The sequence below is a fragment of the Protopterus annectens genome, chromosome 2.part1 (assembly GCF_019279795.1).
Source record: "Protopterus annectens isolate FY-2018-M chromosome 2.part1, PAN1.0, whole genome shotgun sequence".
Taxonomy (NCBI): domain Eukaryota; kingdom Metazoa; phylum Chordata; order Ceratodontiformes; family Protopteridae; genus Protopterus; species Protopterus annectens.
This window is the reverse complement of record NC_056729.1, coordinates 560495406-560512849: the sequence shown is the minus strand read 5'-3', so window position 1 is coordinate 560512849 and position 17444 is coordinate 560495406. Positions and strand designations below refer to the sequence as shown.

Here is a 17444-nt window from a genome sequence, read left to right as displayed (position 1 = left end):
ACCCATCTATCCAGCACCCTGGAATCTCTATCAGAAGGGGTAGGATTTTTGGCTGTAGAGGCCTTTACACCCTTGGGACCCTGAGAAACAGTCTCTGGATCAGCAGCAGGATTTTTGAAATGAAATTTGTGGGAGTCAGGAACCCTGTAATATCTGTCTGGCTTACTATGAGCCGGAGGCAGGGAATCAGGAGCCATGCTTTATTCCCAGAACACATTTTCAACAATGTCTAATACAGGAGGTATTGCCAAAGGGCTATGCTGAGGAAGAAGAAGGAAATCCCTAAGCCTCTTTTTTGATTCAGAGAAGTCCTGACTCTCCCAGTGAGAATGTTACCTTAAAGTATGCAAAGTCTTTCCAAAAGAGAGATCCTCAGGAGGAGATGCAGATGGGATGGACTCCTCTGCATCAGAATCCTCATAGGGTGGAATAGAAAATTCCTGATCAGAAGAGGAATCAGAAGAAATGGAAACCTGATCTGAAGATTCATAATCAGTGCCTTGCTTAGGCCTCTTAGCAGGGAGTGGGGAGTTGGGAACCCCTGATCAAGGTAATTAAATCCTCAGCCATTTTGATCATCTGTTTTTTAGGCATAGAGGCCTGAGCACGTAGCTCAAGCGTCATTTTTTTAGACATAGAAATTGTTTTTGACCTTGTTTTTGTTGCTGGTGTCAGTTTAATATAAAAATGTTGAGGCCTGAAAACACCCTCTGAAGCCGGTGCCTGCTCAGCGGCTTCGGACCCAGAGAATCTCACGGCATACCAGACTCCGAATGGGTCTCGGTAGAGGCCTGCGACTCAGAAGTAGTGGGTATTAGGGGCTGCGAAAGCGCCTCACTGAGTACCGGCGAACGACTTAAGAGAAGCTTCGTCGTCGGTTTTGGACCTCGATGGTCTGTCTCTGTCTTTTTCCTTGTGTTTTTTATGAACTACAGTAGTCTGATTGCTAACTGATGACATTTCAAGATAATTAAATCTTGAACCAAATAATTTAGAAGCAAAAATATACCGACGCTTAATAGTGCGTTGGTTAAATCTAGCACAAAACTGACAGCAAGGCACGTTGTGATCAGGGCCTAGGCATGGAAAAGGAGACAGCAACCGATGCAGGACCTAAGACTTTGTTATTCATGCCGACTGAGGGCAACTTGCCAGCAGATTACCCAAATGTAATGACTGCAACACTGAAACACGAAGATCATCAGAATCTCCAAGTTACTTAATGGAAATCTGTTAGGAATTCCTTATGCTATACTGTTTAATACAAAATGGTGAATTATACTTAAATACAAAAAGAATGAACACTTACCGGTATGAGTGGCTCAGCTCTGTTCTTCTCAAAAAATGTTGGGTAGTTATTAAAAATGTACCTGGCAGCACTCCTCCCAGATTCTTGAGATAATGAATACACTCGCTTAAACACAAACAAAAGAAAGAAATGCATTACTGAAGTATTCACAATAATGTATCTTAATAGGTATTAGTCATGGAAAAACATGTTCTTACACATCAAATGATCTGTGAGGGGACTCCTGTGGATCTATTGTACATTCTTCATTAAAAATCAGCAATATTTCTCTGAAGCTTCAGCAATGTGTCATGCTTGATCTCTGCCATAGTGGGCCATGTTTTATTTTATTTGACATTTGTTGACCGGGAAAGTCCGACTGGACACATCCATTTTCAGTGGAGGCCCGGGGAGAAAAGCTCCAATAGCAGTATGGTGTGCCATATTACAGTTATAGCTTTCCATTGCTCTTATAAGCTGCCCCTACAATCATATCAGAATGGCAATATAATGTGGCAGACCTGTGGCTGAGTGTTGAAGATATTAATTTCAGTTTCCAGGATGCAACTCAAAATGACATGGATACACTATTTACACCACTTCATAATACACCCACTTTCAACAAAGGGAACTATATTAAGAGACTAATATACAAAAGTTCTAAAAATCGACTCATTTACTTAATAGCATATTATAGATTAAACAAAAAAGTTATGTACTCACAATAATGTTCCATAATGGTTGTACATAACTTCTTTATCTGATGTCAATTTTAATTTTATTCACGACATATGGGAGAGTCCCCAGCAACATTAGAGCTTGGAAGGACCCAAGGAAGAATATTGCTGAGCACCACTGAAACAAATTATACTCTTCCCCTGGAGGCCAGATCCAGTATGTAATGAGTAATAAAGGGACTGCGAAGTCCAAATTGCTGTTGCACAAATCTCATCCAAAGAAATTCTAGATTGAAAAAACTGCTGAAGTTACTACAATTCTTGCAGAATGTGCCTTTACAGGCCTAAGCAATTTAATAATATTTTTGTTACAGATAAAAGATACAGTGGATATAAAAAGTTTACACAACCCTGTTAAAATTATAGGATTTTGTGATATAAAAAAATGAGACCACAATAAATAATTTCAGAACTTTTCCAACCATTAATGTGACCTATAAACCTGTATAATTCAAGTGAAAAACAAACAAAGCTGTTAGAGGAAAAAATATATTAAAAAAATGTACAATAAGCTGGTTGCATAAGTGTGCACACCCTTAAACTAATACTATGAAGCACATTTTAATTTAATTACAGCATTCAGTCTTCTTAGGTGCACACCTGCCATCAATTAAAGAGACCCTATCAACTCCAAATAAAGTTCAGCTGTCCTAGTAGGATTTTCCCAGCATTTACTCAGTTGCCTGCTACAGCAAAAGCCAAGTTTCGCAGAGAGCTTAAAAAGCATCAAAGGGGTCTCACTGTTAAAAGGTATCAGTCAGGAGAAGGGTACAAAAACATTTCCACAGCATTGGATATACTATGGAACACAGTGAAGACAATCATCAAAAGTGGAGAAAATATGGGACAACAGTGACAATGCAAAGAACTGGACGTTCTATCAAAATTGATGAAAAGACTAGACAAAAACTGGTCAGAGAGGCTGCCAAGAGACCTACAGCAACACTGAAGGAGCTGCAGGAATTTCTGACAAGCACTGGTTGTGTATTACATGTGACAATATCCCGTATCCTCCATATGTCGGGGCTACGGGGTAGGGATGCAAGACGGAAGCCTTTTCTTGCACAGAAAAACATCCAGGCCCAGATAAAATTTCCAAAACAATACATTAAGTCTCCCAAAAACAAGTGGGAAAAAGTGTTATAGTCTGATGAAACCAAGGTTTAACTTTTTGGCCACAATTCCAAAAGGTACGTTTGGCACAAAAATAACAATTCTCACTGCCAAAAGAACACCATCCTCACGGTGAAGCATGGTGGTGGCAGTATCATGCTTTTGGGTTGCTACTTCAGCTGGAAACGCTGTCCGGTTCGATTCTCAGCTAGAGCGTCTTCTGCGTGGAGACATGCGTGAATGGGCGTACCTTCGCTGAAGGTTGTGCGTCAGGGCTGGTAACTCTGCATGTAAAAATCAACTACCAATCATTAGCGGACCGGAGTTCCGCTGTGGTGACCCCTAACCGGGAAAAGCCAAAAGACAAAACAACAACAACTTCAGCTGGAAATGGGGCTTTAGTCAAGGTGGAGGGAATTACGAACAGTTCCAAATACCAGTCACTTTTGGCCCAAAACCTTCAGGCATCTGCTAGAAAGGTGAAGATGAAGAGGAATTTCAGCTTTCAACACGGCAATGACCCCCAGCATACATCCAAATCAACAAAAGAATGGTTTCACCAAAAGAAAATTAAAGTTCTGGAATGGCCCAGCCAGTGCCCAGACCTAAATCCAATAGAAAATTTGTGGGGTGACCTGAAGAGGGCTGTGCACAAGAGATGCCCTTGCAATCTGACAGATTTGGAGTGCTTTTGCAAGGAAGAGTGGGCAGATATTGCCAAGTCAAGATGTGCCATGCTAACAGACTCCTAACCAAGAGACTGAATGCTGTAATTAAATCATAAGGTGCTTCAACAAAGTATTACTTTAAGGATGTGTGCACACTTACGCAACCAGCTTATTGTATGTTTTTTATTTTTTATATCCCCCCCCCCCCCCAACAGATTTGTTTGTTTTTCAATAGAATTGTACAGGTTATAGGTCACATTAAAGTTGGGAAAAGTTTGTACATTCTTTGAGACATCTGGCTAGCATCACTTTACTCACTGGTTGGCCAAGTCTTGTAGATGAAATGACACAAATGGTTGGATTTTCTTAAACTCTTAGTTTTGTGTAGATAGAAACAGTTGTTTATGAACATCTAATAAGTGTTAGCAGTATTCACCATAATTTATAAAACTGGGAAAAATACTGGTAAATTAATAATCTGACTGATAATGGTCTCGGAGACCAGCTTTGGCAAAAAGGAAGGATTGGTTCTCAGTGAAACTCTGTCTTTATGAAAAATCAGATAAGGAGGTCTACATAAGGCTTGTACATCTGAAATCCTTCTGGCAGAAGCTATTGCCACTAAAAATATAGTTTTCCAGGATAAAAACTTTAGATCACATTTAGCAGATGGTTCAAAGGGAGGTTGAACAATGGTTTGTAACACTAAGTTTAGGTCCCAATGTGGGGCAAGATCTTTGCAAGGGGTTTTAGCAAAAGCGTTCCTTTTAAGAAGGTTTTGCAGAGCTACGTCTTGAAACTCACAGCATATGCTATTCCTTATCCCAATCTCCACTCTCATAAACAGATCAATTGTTGAAAACTATGTGCCCAAACTCTGGAAAATATCCTATGTTACACCCATACATAAAAGCGGGACCTCCACTGAACTTAACTACAGACCCATTGCTTTACTCTTCCCCCCTGGCCAAAATCCTAGAAAAATGCATCCATACCCAGGTGCTAAAATATCTCCTAGACAGCAACATCCTGTCACCTACTCAGCATGGTTTCAGACCTGCCCATAGTACCCCTACAGCCCTCCTCTGCTTCACAGACACAGTAAACCATTTCAAAAACAAAGGCCTGCAGGTGTCAACTCTTTTTTTGGATATGTCCAAAGCATTTGACACAGTTTTGTACCAAATCCTGCTAAACGAGATCACCTATCAAATTCCACTCAACTGGTTCCAAAGCTACTTAACTGACAGGTACCAAGCTGTGAAATGGGAAAATTCTCTCTCTCCTCAGCTGCCCATAACTACAGGAGTACCACAGTGTTCTATCTTAGGACGGACCACTACTATTCACAATCTTCACAAATGACCTCCATACCTCCACACAGCATGCATCTATCATTCAGTATGCAAGTGACACTACCTTAATCTGTGCTGCACAAAACATTCCCACCCTCCTGCAAACAACTCAACTAGCATTCTCGGATGTTGAAAACTACCTTACCAAAGCCCAACTTATCCTCAATTCAAAGAAAACTCACCTTATGATTATAACAAGTTCTAACAAAAACACTGATAACAGTCAATTCACTATCTGCTCCACAAATGCTTCTCCAATCGTTCCAGTGGCACAGGCTAAGCTATTGGGAATAACCATAGACTCCCACCTAAAATTTAACAGTCATCTCAACTTAACTATTAAAAAAGTACATGCCAAACTGGGATCACTCTACCCTATCAAACCATTTCTTACCAACAACACAAGATCAGCCATTGCTCGCCCCCAACTTCTATCCACCCTACTTTATGCATCTCCCATTCTGCCTAATCTCAACAAAACTGAACTAAGCAAAATGGAAGCCTGCTATAATAGAAATGCTTATATAGAACTCATCACTGTACTGCTTTGAGACAGCTCCACTGGCTTGAACTGCCCTACCTCCTAACCTACAACCAAGCTCTGCCTCCGTTATTCAATCTATTACCGCCTCAATAAGTGTCCTGCCCTCAAAAACCTAGTACAACATCACTCAGCCAAAAGGCCTCCTAGATCATCAAAGAAACTACTACTAGAAGTCACCAACAGCTACAATAGGTTTGGAGATGCACTATATAGTAGTTCAGTGGCTAAAAAATGGAACTGTCCCCACTAGCATTCAAAACGCATTGTCCAAAGCCCCCTTTAAAGACCTCAACAGGCAACAATCTCAAGCAAAGTTACTCCCCAGGCTAGTGAAAGCGGATAAGGTACACATACTAAACCTAGAGTACTTGATAATAGTTTTCAATCTTACAAACACTGGCTAATCTATGATGTATGTACTATACCTGTGTACTATGTATGTTCCAAATTTCAGTTGTACACCACAAATCTGTTAATTACTTTTAATTTTAAATTAATATTTTTTTTGTTTGTTCTCTACACTAACTGTTGATGTGCTGCATATCACTGTAAAAATGACTTTTGTAATTTGTGTGTATAATGATCATGTCTAAATAACTAAATGCAACTGTAATTTTTCTATGTGGAGCATTTCTCCCCGGGCCTCTGCTGAAAAAGGGCCTTTTCGGCTCAGACACCCACGGTTAACAAATGTAAAATAAAATTATGAAAAGCCAAGGAGGATTCTTCAAAACCATCATGGAAATTAGAAATAGCTGCTTATTGAATTTTTATGGTAGAGTGGGAAACACCTGCCTTGAAAAGAGAAGCTAAAAATTCTAGAATTTTATCAATGGGTGCTGAAAAGCGATCAATACTATTGTCACGAGCCCAAAGGGTGAACCTCTTCCATTTACTAGCATAGAGAATCTTCAATACTTAACGGAACGGGTACCGATCAGACCTTTTGTGGATAAAGTGAAAACCTCAGAATTCAGTTCCTATTTAGAAGGCTTTGAGGTTCCATTCAGTATTGAAGATTCACTTCGGTTTTATATGGTCCAGGACCACGGAACTACTGAATAGATGGGCATAAAGGTGGAACTTTGGTATCAATAAAAAATTAATTTACTAGCATAGAGTTTACAGAAGAAACAAAACAGCCAAATACTCCCATATGTTCAAACTGGAACACCAAGCAAACTGTAGATAAAAAAAAACAGCAGAACAACCACGATGTTGGTAACGTCTTTATTAAAATACATAAAAGGATGAGCGTTTTCGCATATTACTATGCTTCATCAGATAACAATACTAAGCAAAATGCAACATATTTATAACTAAGAACAGCCCATCAAAAGAGTAAGCAATTAACAATGGGTGTGTTAAACTAGGTTTCATTTATCTTGTTTTAAGCCTCCGCCCTTGCAGGGCACGCTTAATACTGACACTAGCATTAATACCAGGAAACCTGTAAGCCTGTAATCTAAAAATCCATTTTAGTTCCATTTGCTCCAAATGATTGTTTTGCCACCCCCTCATATTATGTTGTAAACATTGCATAACTCAAACTAAAATTGTGTTTTGGATAGTCTAAAATATGCTTTGCCAAAGCATTATTCATATTCTTAGTCCTTATCTCATATAGGTGTCGGTTTACCCTGTCTCATAGCCTCTGTATAGTTTTGCCGATATTGAAACATGAACAGTGGTTACAGGTAGCCAAATAAACCACATACATGTACTAAGCACATCCAATCAGACTTTTCAGAAAACGGAGGAATGGACTGTACCGTGACCATCCAAAACGTACTTTGGCACACTGATTTGTTCAGTACACTTAGATCCAAAAAGGGTCTCCAATCCCCTGTCTTTTTTGGCACTAAAGAGAAGCTTCAGTAAATTCCGGACTCTATCTAGTCTGGACTTCTTGGATGACTTTTTCTAGCAGTTTTTAGAGTTCTAGAACTTTTAGTTATGTACTTACCATAACTTCAGATGTATGGGATCCATCTCGCCTACATTCACAACATATGGGTTCGGAGCCGATCCATCGGCTCCGACTCGGCAACTAATACACTAGCACAAAGTCTCTCATTGGCTGGGCTACTCCCTATCCCAGGATGCACTACACCTGCTTCCCCAGATCTTGTTTGTTCGCTTTCATACACCCATGCAAACACAGAAAAACTAGTAGTCACTATAACCAACTAAAGTTCTTCAAGAAAGATCTCCAAAAAAAAAAGAGACTACAGCTCCTCTAAATCCGAATGGAAGGGGGAAGGAGGGTGGGTACTTATGAATGTAGGCGAGATGGATCCCATACATCCGAAGTTATGGTAAGTACATAACTAAAAGATGTAATGGGATCCTATCTCGCCTACATTCACAACATATGGGACAGCGTCCTAGCACCTACATCCCGGGTGGCTCATTGGAACACACTCCTGAGAACTGTGGAACCAAAGGAAGCTCTGCCTCGAGAAACCACATCCAATTTGTAATGAGAAATGAAAGTGTGCGGAGAAGTCCAGGTTGCCGCAGCACAAATATCATCTATTGATAACTTGGAGTGAAAAGCTACGAAGTAGCCATTGCCCTGGTAGAATGAGCCTTGACTGGAAAGGGAAGGTCTTTGTTAGCCTGTGAATAAATAAAAATGATACAATCTTTAATCCATTTAGATATGGAGGTTTTGTTACTGGTTGACCCAATTTGTTCACTGCAAAGGAAACAAACAATTGATTTGATTTCAGCGTTTGAGCGGTTCTATTCAAATAAAACGCAGTTGTCTATGTCGTCCAATTGATGCAAAGTATATTCTGCGTTATTAGAGAATTCTGGGAAAAAGACAGGGAGTTCTATAGTTTGTTGCATACAGAAAGAGGAGGCCACTTTTGGTATAAATGCAGGGTTTAATTTCAATGAAACTCTATGCTTGTGAAAAATCAAATAGGGAGGATCAGAACAAAGAGCTTGAAGTTCTGAAACTCACCTAGCAGATGTTATGGCTACTAAAAAGGCCGTTTTCCAAGACAGAAATTTTAAATCACAAGTAGCAGCTGGTTCGAAAGGGCCGGGCAGTTAGGGCAGCAAGAACCATATTCAAATCCCAAGGGGACAGGATGAGATAAGGGAGGCCTAAGGAGCCAAGCCCCTTTAAGGAAAGCCTTACAAAGTTTGTGAGACATCAATGAAGGTTCAAATGAAGCATGAAAATTAGAGATCGCTAACTGAACCTTAATGGTAGAAACTGAAGAGCCCGACTGAAAAAGGGAGGCCAGAAAATTCAGAACCTCGATACTGGTGCAGTGAGAGGATCTATACCCGTTCTTGAGCCCAGAAGGCAAACCTTTTCCATTTACTGGAATAAAGTTTGATGGTGGAAGGTTTATGAGAAGAAGACAGTATGTGGACCACGTCCGGAGAGAGCATTGTCTCGGACTAAGGATGGAAGTGGAGTAACCATGCTGCCAACTTCAGGGACCTGAGAGGCGGATGAAGCCGTCCTGACTGATGAGTCAACAGGTCTGGCACGGATCCAGAAACCATGGACCTTCTATCGCATGCCTCTGTAGGAAAGGAAACCAAACTTGGTGAGGCCAGTGCGGGGCAATCAAAATCATCTCGCTCTCCATGTAAATGGCCTTCTGTATCACCCTCGGTAGAAGGGAGCGGAGGAAGGCGTAGAAGACCGGGGGGCCAAATGTGAGTCAGAGCATCCCTGGGAATCTGTCCCTGAGAAGGAAACAGTATGAAGAACTCTCTGCATTTCGCATTGTGAGGGCTGGCAAACAGGTCGCAGCAAGGAAGACCCCATCTGTCGAAGATTTTCGCAGCTATACCCTGGTTGAGGGACCACTCGTGGGGTAAAAGAATGGTCCTGCTTAATCTGTCCGCAATCACATTGGACTTCCCCGGTATGTGCGTTGCCATTAGAAAGCGGTTGGTAGCTACCGCCCAGTGCCAAAGTCTCATGGCTTCTCTGCATAGTGGGTAAGACCTGGTTCCACCTTGCTTGTTTATGTACCACACCACCGACATGTTGTCGGATAGGATAGTAATCGGGCCCTGTGGGAGAGCGTGATGGAGAGCTTGGAGTACCAATAGTACCGCTCTCATCTCCAGGACATTGATATGCAAACTGAACGTTATCCCCAAGAAACGGCCCAAGGTGAACGTGGCTCTGAGCGCTTGGAGTAGTAGATGCTCGGAGGTGGCAGTAAGGAGCCAGTCGTCTAGATAAGGAAACACCTGGAATCCCAGACTTCTCAGGTGAGCAGTTACCACTGCCAGACACTTGGTGAACACCCTGGGGGCTGTGGTGAGACCAAAAGGCAGTGCTCGGAATTGGAAATGACTGACTCCGAGGCGGAAGCGTAAATGTCTCCTGGACTCTTGAGCTATGGGAATGTGATAGTAAGCGTCCTGGAGATCTATGGAGCACGTCCATGCATCTTTTTCCAGCAAAGGAAGAATAGATTGAAGAGTGACCATTCGGAATTTGGACTTCTTTATGAAACGATTCAATGAACTGAGGTCCAAAATGGGCCTGAAGTCCCCTGTCTTTTTTGGTACCAAAAATAATTTTGAGTAAGTTCCTGATCCGATCTGGTCGATGGGGACAGGCTGGATGGCTCTTTTTTTCTAGCAGCTTTGAAACCTCTAATGCTGCCTGATCCCGCTGACTGGGTGGTACGTCCGGGATTTCCCTTAAAGAAGGGGGGGGTTTGTTGAAAGGGATGACATATCCTCCGGTAATAATCAGCACCCACTGATCGCTTGTTATGGATTCCCAAGCTTGTGGGTGCGCCGCCAAGCGACCCGACTGGCTCGGAGATGCACAGTCAGGCAACAACTCAGGAACGCTGGTTGTATGAAGAACCACGAAAGGAATCGCGGTCTCCAGAGTTACGGGGCCTCTGCCACCTCTGGCGGCGTCTTCAAAATCCCCGCCTCTGGAGGGGAATCACTGGGTGGAGTAGGGAAAGACTTCTGAGATTTTCTAAACCACATTTTCCCTCCTCTCCCAGCCTTGGGGTAAGGCCTAGAAGGAGGCGGAAAATCGGCCAACGGCAGTCAAAGTCTTGCCCTCCTGCTGCACCGAGTTAGTATGTCCTTCACCTTGGGTCCAAACAAAGATGACCCATCAAAGGGGTGTCGTGAAGGAAGACTTGAAGGCCTCCGAATGAACACAAGCGTAACCAGGCTTGTCTCCTGAGGGCAACGCCTGTTCCGCTGCTCTACTGCCCTGCCGGCTGCATATGAAATGAGCCTCATGGTCGAGATAACAATAGAAAAGAAGGTAGTCATCTGTGCGCCAACAGTCGGGGCCAGCGCCTCAGGTAGGTTACCAACAAGAGAGTCATTTAGCTCTTTGAGAAGATCCCTTTGGAGCCTCGTAAAATGACATAAGTAGTTCAGCGACCGTAAGGCAAAGGCGCTGAAGAGGTACCCTTCCGCACCTATCCATGCTCCTAGAATCCTTATTAGGAGGATGAATGACGTCGAGGCCTCGGCCACGTCCTGCTGTGGGGCGGAAGCCACCACCAAAGCATTAACAGGCACCCCCTTTGTGAGAAACTCCTTCTGGGGGCTGACAAAATTTATTGGGCCTCGCAGGCACCGGTTCCACAGAATCAGGGTGTTCCCGCCTTGAGAAACCAAATCAAGGAGTTCATCGAAGGCGGAGACACCCAGGAGGCGGAAGGCTGGGCCCCAAAGGCCTTGAGGAAGACTGACTCCTCAGCTGAAGGGGTTTTGGCTTGCCAGTCACCTCTCTGTCTCAGAATCTCCAAGATATCTGAGAAGGAGATATCATCTGAAGATGATTTGGGGACCCTTCTCGTCATCGAGGTCAGTATCTGATGTAACAGACTCATCTTGGGAGTCTCGTGCTTCCTCTTACACAATTTCTTCCGTGGGGTTCGTCCGAAGCAGTTTGGACGGACCACCCGAAGAAGAACCCCGATGGGGGTATCCTCAGGCCCTGGGGCCCGCTGCGGGGCTGCAACACAACAGAGGCACCAGTCTCCAAATCTAGGGATGGTGAGGTAGAATCTTGCTGAACCGGCAAAGGCATGGCCAGCGCGCTCCTCATGGCCTCAAAGGCCGGACCTCCAGAATCCAAGGAGGTCACTGGTCTAGAGGCCACGATGGCACTGGGAATTCCAGCAGCCGATGCTCCGAGAGGAAGACTAGGCACCGAAGCACCCAGCCCCAAAGTGTTCCCCTCGGGCCCGGCTGAAGAGGTTGCAGTACCAAACCCTGAACCGGAGGACAGGGTAGGAAGCACAGTCGGAACCGAGAGACCCCGAAGGGGTCTCTGCTCCGACCGTATGGCTCCGCTTTGCTCCACCACCACCGACTCCAACGGCTCCGAGGAGGTTGGAGGAGGAATCGGCTCCGAAGCTAACTGTGCTGGAGCCGAGACCAATTTAGTAAACACTGGAGATTGGAATAGCCTCTGTAAAACCCTATCCAGGTCCGAATCTGAAAGTCTCGATGATTTAGAGGAGGTAGACAATCGAGAAGACTTTCCTCTCGGCTCCGAGAGAAGGGGACCGGCTCCGAAACGGCTCCAATGCTATCGGCGCCGACTCCACCACCGCATGGACCACCATCGGCACCGAAGGAGCCTTCTTCGGAGCCGAGGGGGAAGAGTCTGAGCTGCACACTTCCACCGGCTCCGAAGCCATTGGAACCGATGGAGGTGATTCACCTCTCGATACTCCAACTTGCGGCTCCGAAGGCAATGGAGCCGCGGTAGGAGGTATCGAGGCAGACTCTTCGACCCTCGGCCCCGAAGTCAGTGGAGCCGAGGAAGAAGAGGTCAATTTTGTCTTTTTAGAAGTCGGCTCCGACGGACTTGTCGGAGCAGACGATCTTTTCTTTTTGGAAGCAACAGGAAGATCTAAGGCTTCCTCAAAAGAAGGCTTGATAAGCCCTTTCAATATTAATTTGTTCTTGCGTTCTTGAAGAACTCTAGATGAGAAAGCATAACAGACGCTACAAGTCTCTTGCAGATGTTTCGGCCCCAAACAATAAACACATACTGAATGACTGTCTGTAATGGACATTTTATATTTGCACCGAGTGCATTTTTTAAAACCCGACTTTTGTTCCTTAGACATGATACAGGCCACAAGTACAAACTCTAAGGAAATACTACTCTACCACAACAAGTATAGCACTATACACAAAAAGCGCCAACTGAAAAGCGCGAGACACCCTGGCGCGAGTACTGGTGAAAGTTTACCTCACAACAAATTAAACAAGTTAAACGGCCCAAAGCCCTCTAATTTAAACAGGCTTTGCCCGAAAAACAACTAACCAACAGTTAATAAGAAACAAATAGCACTCAAAGGTAGGGCAAAGGCCCTCTAACTTAAACGGGCCTTGCCAGACTGATCAAATTAAATTTCTGGAAACAAGCACTCAACAAAAACACAATCAGAAATAGCAAGAAATAGCTGTTAAAACAGCTGTTTGGTTAATATGGACAAAAATTCCCTAGGTCAAGGACCAATAAGGTAAAAATAACCAATTAGCTCCAGCCAAGTCGAGACCACGTCCAGCTTGTTAAGCGGCAAACGAGATCTGGGGAAGCAGGTGTAGTGCATCCTGGGATAGGGAGTAGCCCAGCCAATGAGAGACTTCGTGCTAGTGTATTAGTTGCCGAGTCGGAGCCGATGGATCGGCTCCGAACCCATATGTTGTGAATGTAGGCGAGATAGGATCCCATTACATCTGACTGTTCCCTCTGACTGGGAGGAAAATCAGGGACTTCTTTGCATATGGCAGGGGGAAGAGAAAAGGGGATTGTATACCCTCTGGATAGGATCCTCTGCACCCAAGTATCTGATGTTATTTATAGCCAGATGTTTTGATGCAGGGATAAGCATCCCAGACTGCCTCCAGAGAAAAACAAATTAGACCTCTCTTAAAAAGTGCTGGAAAGGTTTACCAGAGAAATAATCCCTGAAACCCTGGTTCTGCGGGGACAGCACCTTCCATTCAAGTCCCCGCCCCACCCCCACCTTTGGGGAACTACCTCCATGCATCTCCTGAAAAGGCCCGTGGAACTTTTTTAAATCACATTTTTCTACTACCTTTTTGATTCCTGGAAAAAGATAGTTGGGGAGTACAAAAACTTATGCCCACAGCAGAAAAAGTCTTTCCATCTTTCTCGCACTTGAATAATGCTTCTTTAACTTTTGGGCCAAACAGGGATGATCCATCAAAGGGTGGATTGACAAATGAAGACTTAAATGGCTCCAGAAAGTCATAAAGACGCACCCAGGTGCGTCTTCTAATGGGAAAGTCTGAACCGCCTCTCTGGTGGTCCCTTTGGCTGCATGAGCAATGAGCCTCATGGATGAATTAGACACAGACTCCAGGGTAGCCAACTGGGAAGCAACCTTTTCTTGGACCGCCACAAAAATGGTTCCTGCCAGAGTATGCAATGACTCCTTCATCAGATCCCTTTGTAGTCTGGTAAAATGTGCCGAAAAATTAAAAAGACCTTAAGGCAAAGGTCGATGATGCTCAGACCTGCTTTCCAAATCTATCCATCTCCTGAGATTCTCTGATGGGTGGATGGATAGATGAACTCTCCTCAGCCAGTTCCTTCCTTCTGGCTGCCACCACAACCATGGCACTAACAGCTAACCCTTTGCCCAGAACAGTCTGTCCTCGGGTGTGGACAGAATTTTGTTGAGTCTCCAGGCAATAAGTTCAAAAGCATCAGGGGCCTTATACTCAGGCTGAGATATCAAATGAATGAGTTCGTCAGCAGGTGGAGACACCCAAGAGGTAGCTGGTCAAGTGCCAAAAGTCTGCAGGTACACTGACGGCTCAAAAGAGGGACTTGTCACCCCTTTGCTTAAATATTTCCAGGATGTCTCCAAATGAGCCATCATCAGGAGGAGACCCTGGAGATCGATCCCCTTCAAAGTCTGTGTCTTCAGTGATTGATTCCTCTGGGAATCCAAGTGTTTCCTCTTACACCTTCTCTCGTTTGGGACCTCCTCAGTGGGATGACCAGGGGAAGTCTCAGAAGAAGAAAGAACTTTAATCTGGGATTCTTGCGGTCTCTGCACCCATTGACCCAGTGGGAGTGCGGGTTGAATATCCGGGCATGAAGAGAAAGAGAGTACTTGCTCCGAAGTGAAAGGGGCTGAGCAACTGCAGCAGCCAGGGCTCTCTCCAGTGCCTTGAAAGCTGGCCCCCCTGAAGAAAAGGGAAGGGAACCTAGAACCAAGAAAGACTGCCTTGGAACCGTGGTCACGCCCCGCTCTGAAGAGACAGCTCCCGAGACTGAAGCTGAGCTGATCTGTGCCAATGCTCCAAGGTGCAGAGAAGGCTCAAAAAAAAAAAAAAAAAAAGAGGAAGGAGTCTACTTCTGCTCCTTGGAGCCAATGGGACAGATATGGCTCAGAGGTTTCTGGAACCAATTGGACCAAAGAGCTCAAAGCAAGAACTGGGTCCGAAGATATGGAAATCTTCAGAACTGATGCAGTCAGTGCCAGGCAGCTTGGAGCCGAAAACTCTAAGGCTTCAGATGAAGTTAATGGAGAAAAATCCAAAGGGATAAAGGAGGGTTTGGCTCCTACACACGTGGGGGCTGGAGTTGAGATAAATGACAATCCTCTCACCCAGAGTTATCTTACCCATCAGCCTCTCCACATCATACTCAATTAAACTTTTGGGGGAACCGGTAGAAAGGATGGAGATCGATTTTAACCTTTCCAAAAAAGGTGAAGGCAACCTTCCTGGAAATGGGTCAACATATGTCAATGGATGGAGAATATGAAGCTTTCAGAAGAATCATAATGCATGGCTCCTATATGCCAAAGTAGTCGGCAATGAGGGAGATGTCTGCACCAATCACTTCAATGCTGAAAACTCAGGATGCTCACGCGCCAACATCATAGGTGCCTGATCCGACTGTCTAAGTTTAACAGGTCCCTTCAGGACCAAAGGTTTAGTTACTGAGTCAGCTGGTTCCAAAAATTCTAAGGGAACCAAAGACTTGGATTTTTTTTTTTTTGCACCAACAGGCCTTTTCTTTTTGACTTCTTTTTGACTTCTCCAATGTTTTAGTAGAGGAAGATGGGAAGACAGACATAAGTTTTGCTCTTAGCTTTTTCTGAACCAGATATAGCCTCACTGAATGATGATGAAATCATACACTTCAAAATGAGTTTATTCTTGCTTTCTACTAGTGGCCAGTGACCAAAACTGTGAGATATACAGCAGTGCTCCTGAAGGTGGAGAGGCCCAGGAAATGGACACACAATAATAACCATCTGACACGTGTCCACATTTCTGGCATCTTTTGAAGGCTGATGGGACTTTCGGTTTCTCAGCCATAACTGCGAAAGTCTAAAAGTTCCCAACAGTAGTGTAAACAAGCCAGCTATATGCACCCACATACACACGCAGAGAGAAAGTCCTCAACAGTCACTGCTAATATCAATACAAAGGAAGTGGAAGGATGATGCTATCAACAATGATCGACCAGATTACACCAAGGTGTACAGAATGGAAAGAGAGGACCACTTCAAAAACTTAGAAATTATTTTGTTAGAGTTATAAAGTTAATGTTCAGAAACATTAGCTATGATATAGGAGCAAAGGATTCAGAAAACTATCTTAAAAAAAAACACTTGGCACAAGAGCAACGGCATATGCATCTGTCACGAATAGTGGCAAAAGAGATATGGAGTAATTGGGGGAGGGGAATTGTGGGTAAGGGTTAAGGTCAGGAGTTACTGGCTACCGCAAGCTGCAGTAATGGCAGACTCATTTCCAATGCTTGCAGCACAGTCTATATCTTGAGGATAAAATGAAAACTGACACCAGTTACGAATTTTCATTTCAAAATTTCAGATTTTATTTCCTATTATTCAGATCTTTCCTCTTTCTGTAATGACTTCTAAAAATACACACACACACTCACTCTACAGGGTACTGATTTATAGATTATTCTGTGAAATATACACATTTCTGAACCACCTCCGGCTCATAAGATACGAGTACTTTAATCTTAAGCAGTTCTATAATTATTTATTCTTATAGATTCTGCTCAAAGCTTCTCAAAAATGCATTTATTGTATTTGCAGTCTTCTCTCTGGCACACAACTTCAGACTTACTTTTCTTTTGCAAATTCTCTGTTAACCCCAAGATGCATTTTACTATGACAGGATGGAATATTTAACAGTTTTGATTCAAAGTTAGACGAATCACTGTGTTCAGTACAGGCTGTTTTATATGCTTATCTCATGTTTTCACTGTATATGTATATATATATATATATATATATATATATATATATATATATATATATACGGGTTCCTATGAGTTCATCGAAATGCCAAAACATCGGCACTTCTTGACGAAAACATCGACTCTTCATATCATCGACAATTCCGTGGCGATCCTCCCCTCTCAGGACCCATGGTAGCACTTGTTTGTCTGCTACAGCATATGGTTCAAGTCACTACCCACAATTTCCCTTGACAGCGTTGTAATTTCGTAATACACACACAAGTGCTACCATGGGTCCTGAGGGAGGATCGCTACGTGGTCGATGATATGAAAGTCGATATTTCGGCATCAGCGAAATGTGGCGTGAACTCATATATAACTCATATATATATATATATATATATATGTAGATATATATATATATATATATATATATATATATATATATATGTATATATATATATATATATATATATATATATATATAC

The 17444-nt window shown here is 43.4% G+C and overlaps 1 protein-coding gene across 1 annotated transcript in view; it reads right to left on the bottom strand.

The window, feature by feature from the left end:
• Positions 1–17444, bottom strand: part of PTCD3 (pentatricopeptide repeat domain 3) — a 1733015-nt gene that overhangs the window by 1568627 nt on the left and 146944 nt on the right. The window contains exon 6 of the mRNA XM_044063464.1: positions 1310–1414. Within this exon, the coding sequence (XP_043919399.1) occupies positions 1310–1414 (105 nt within the window). The remainder of the gene's footprint in view (positions 1–1309; positions 1415–17444) is intronic.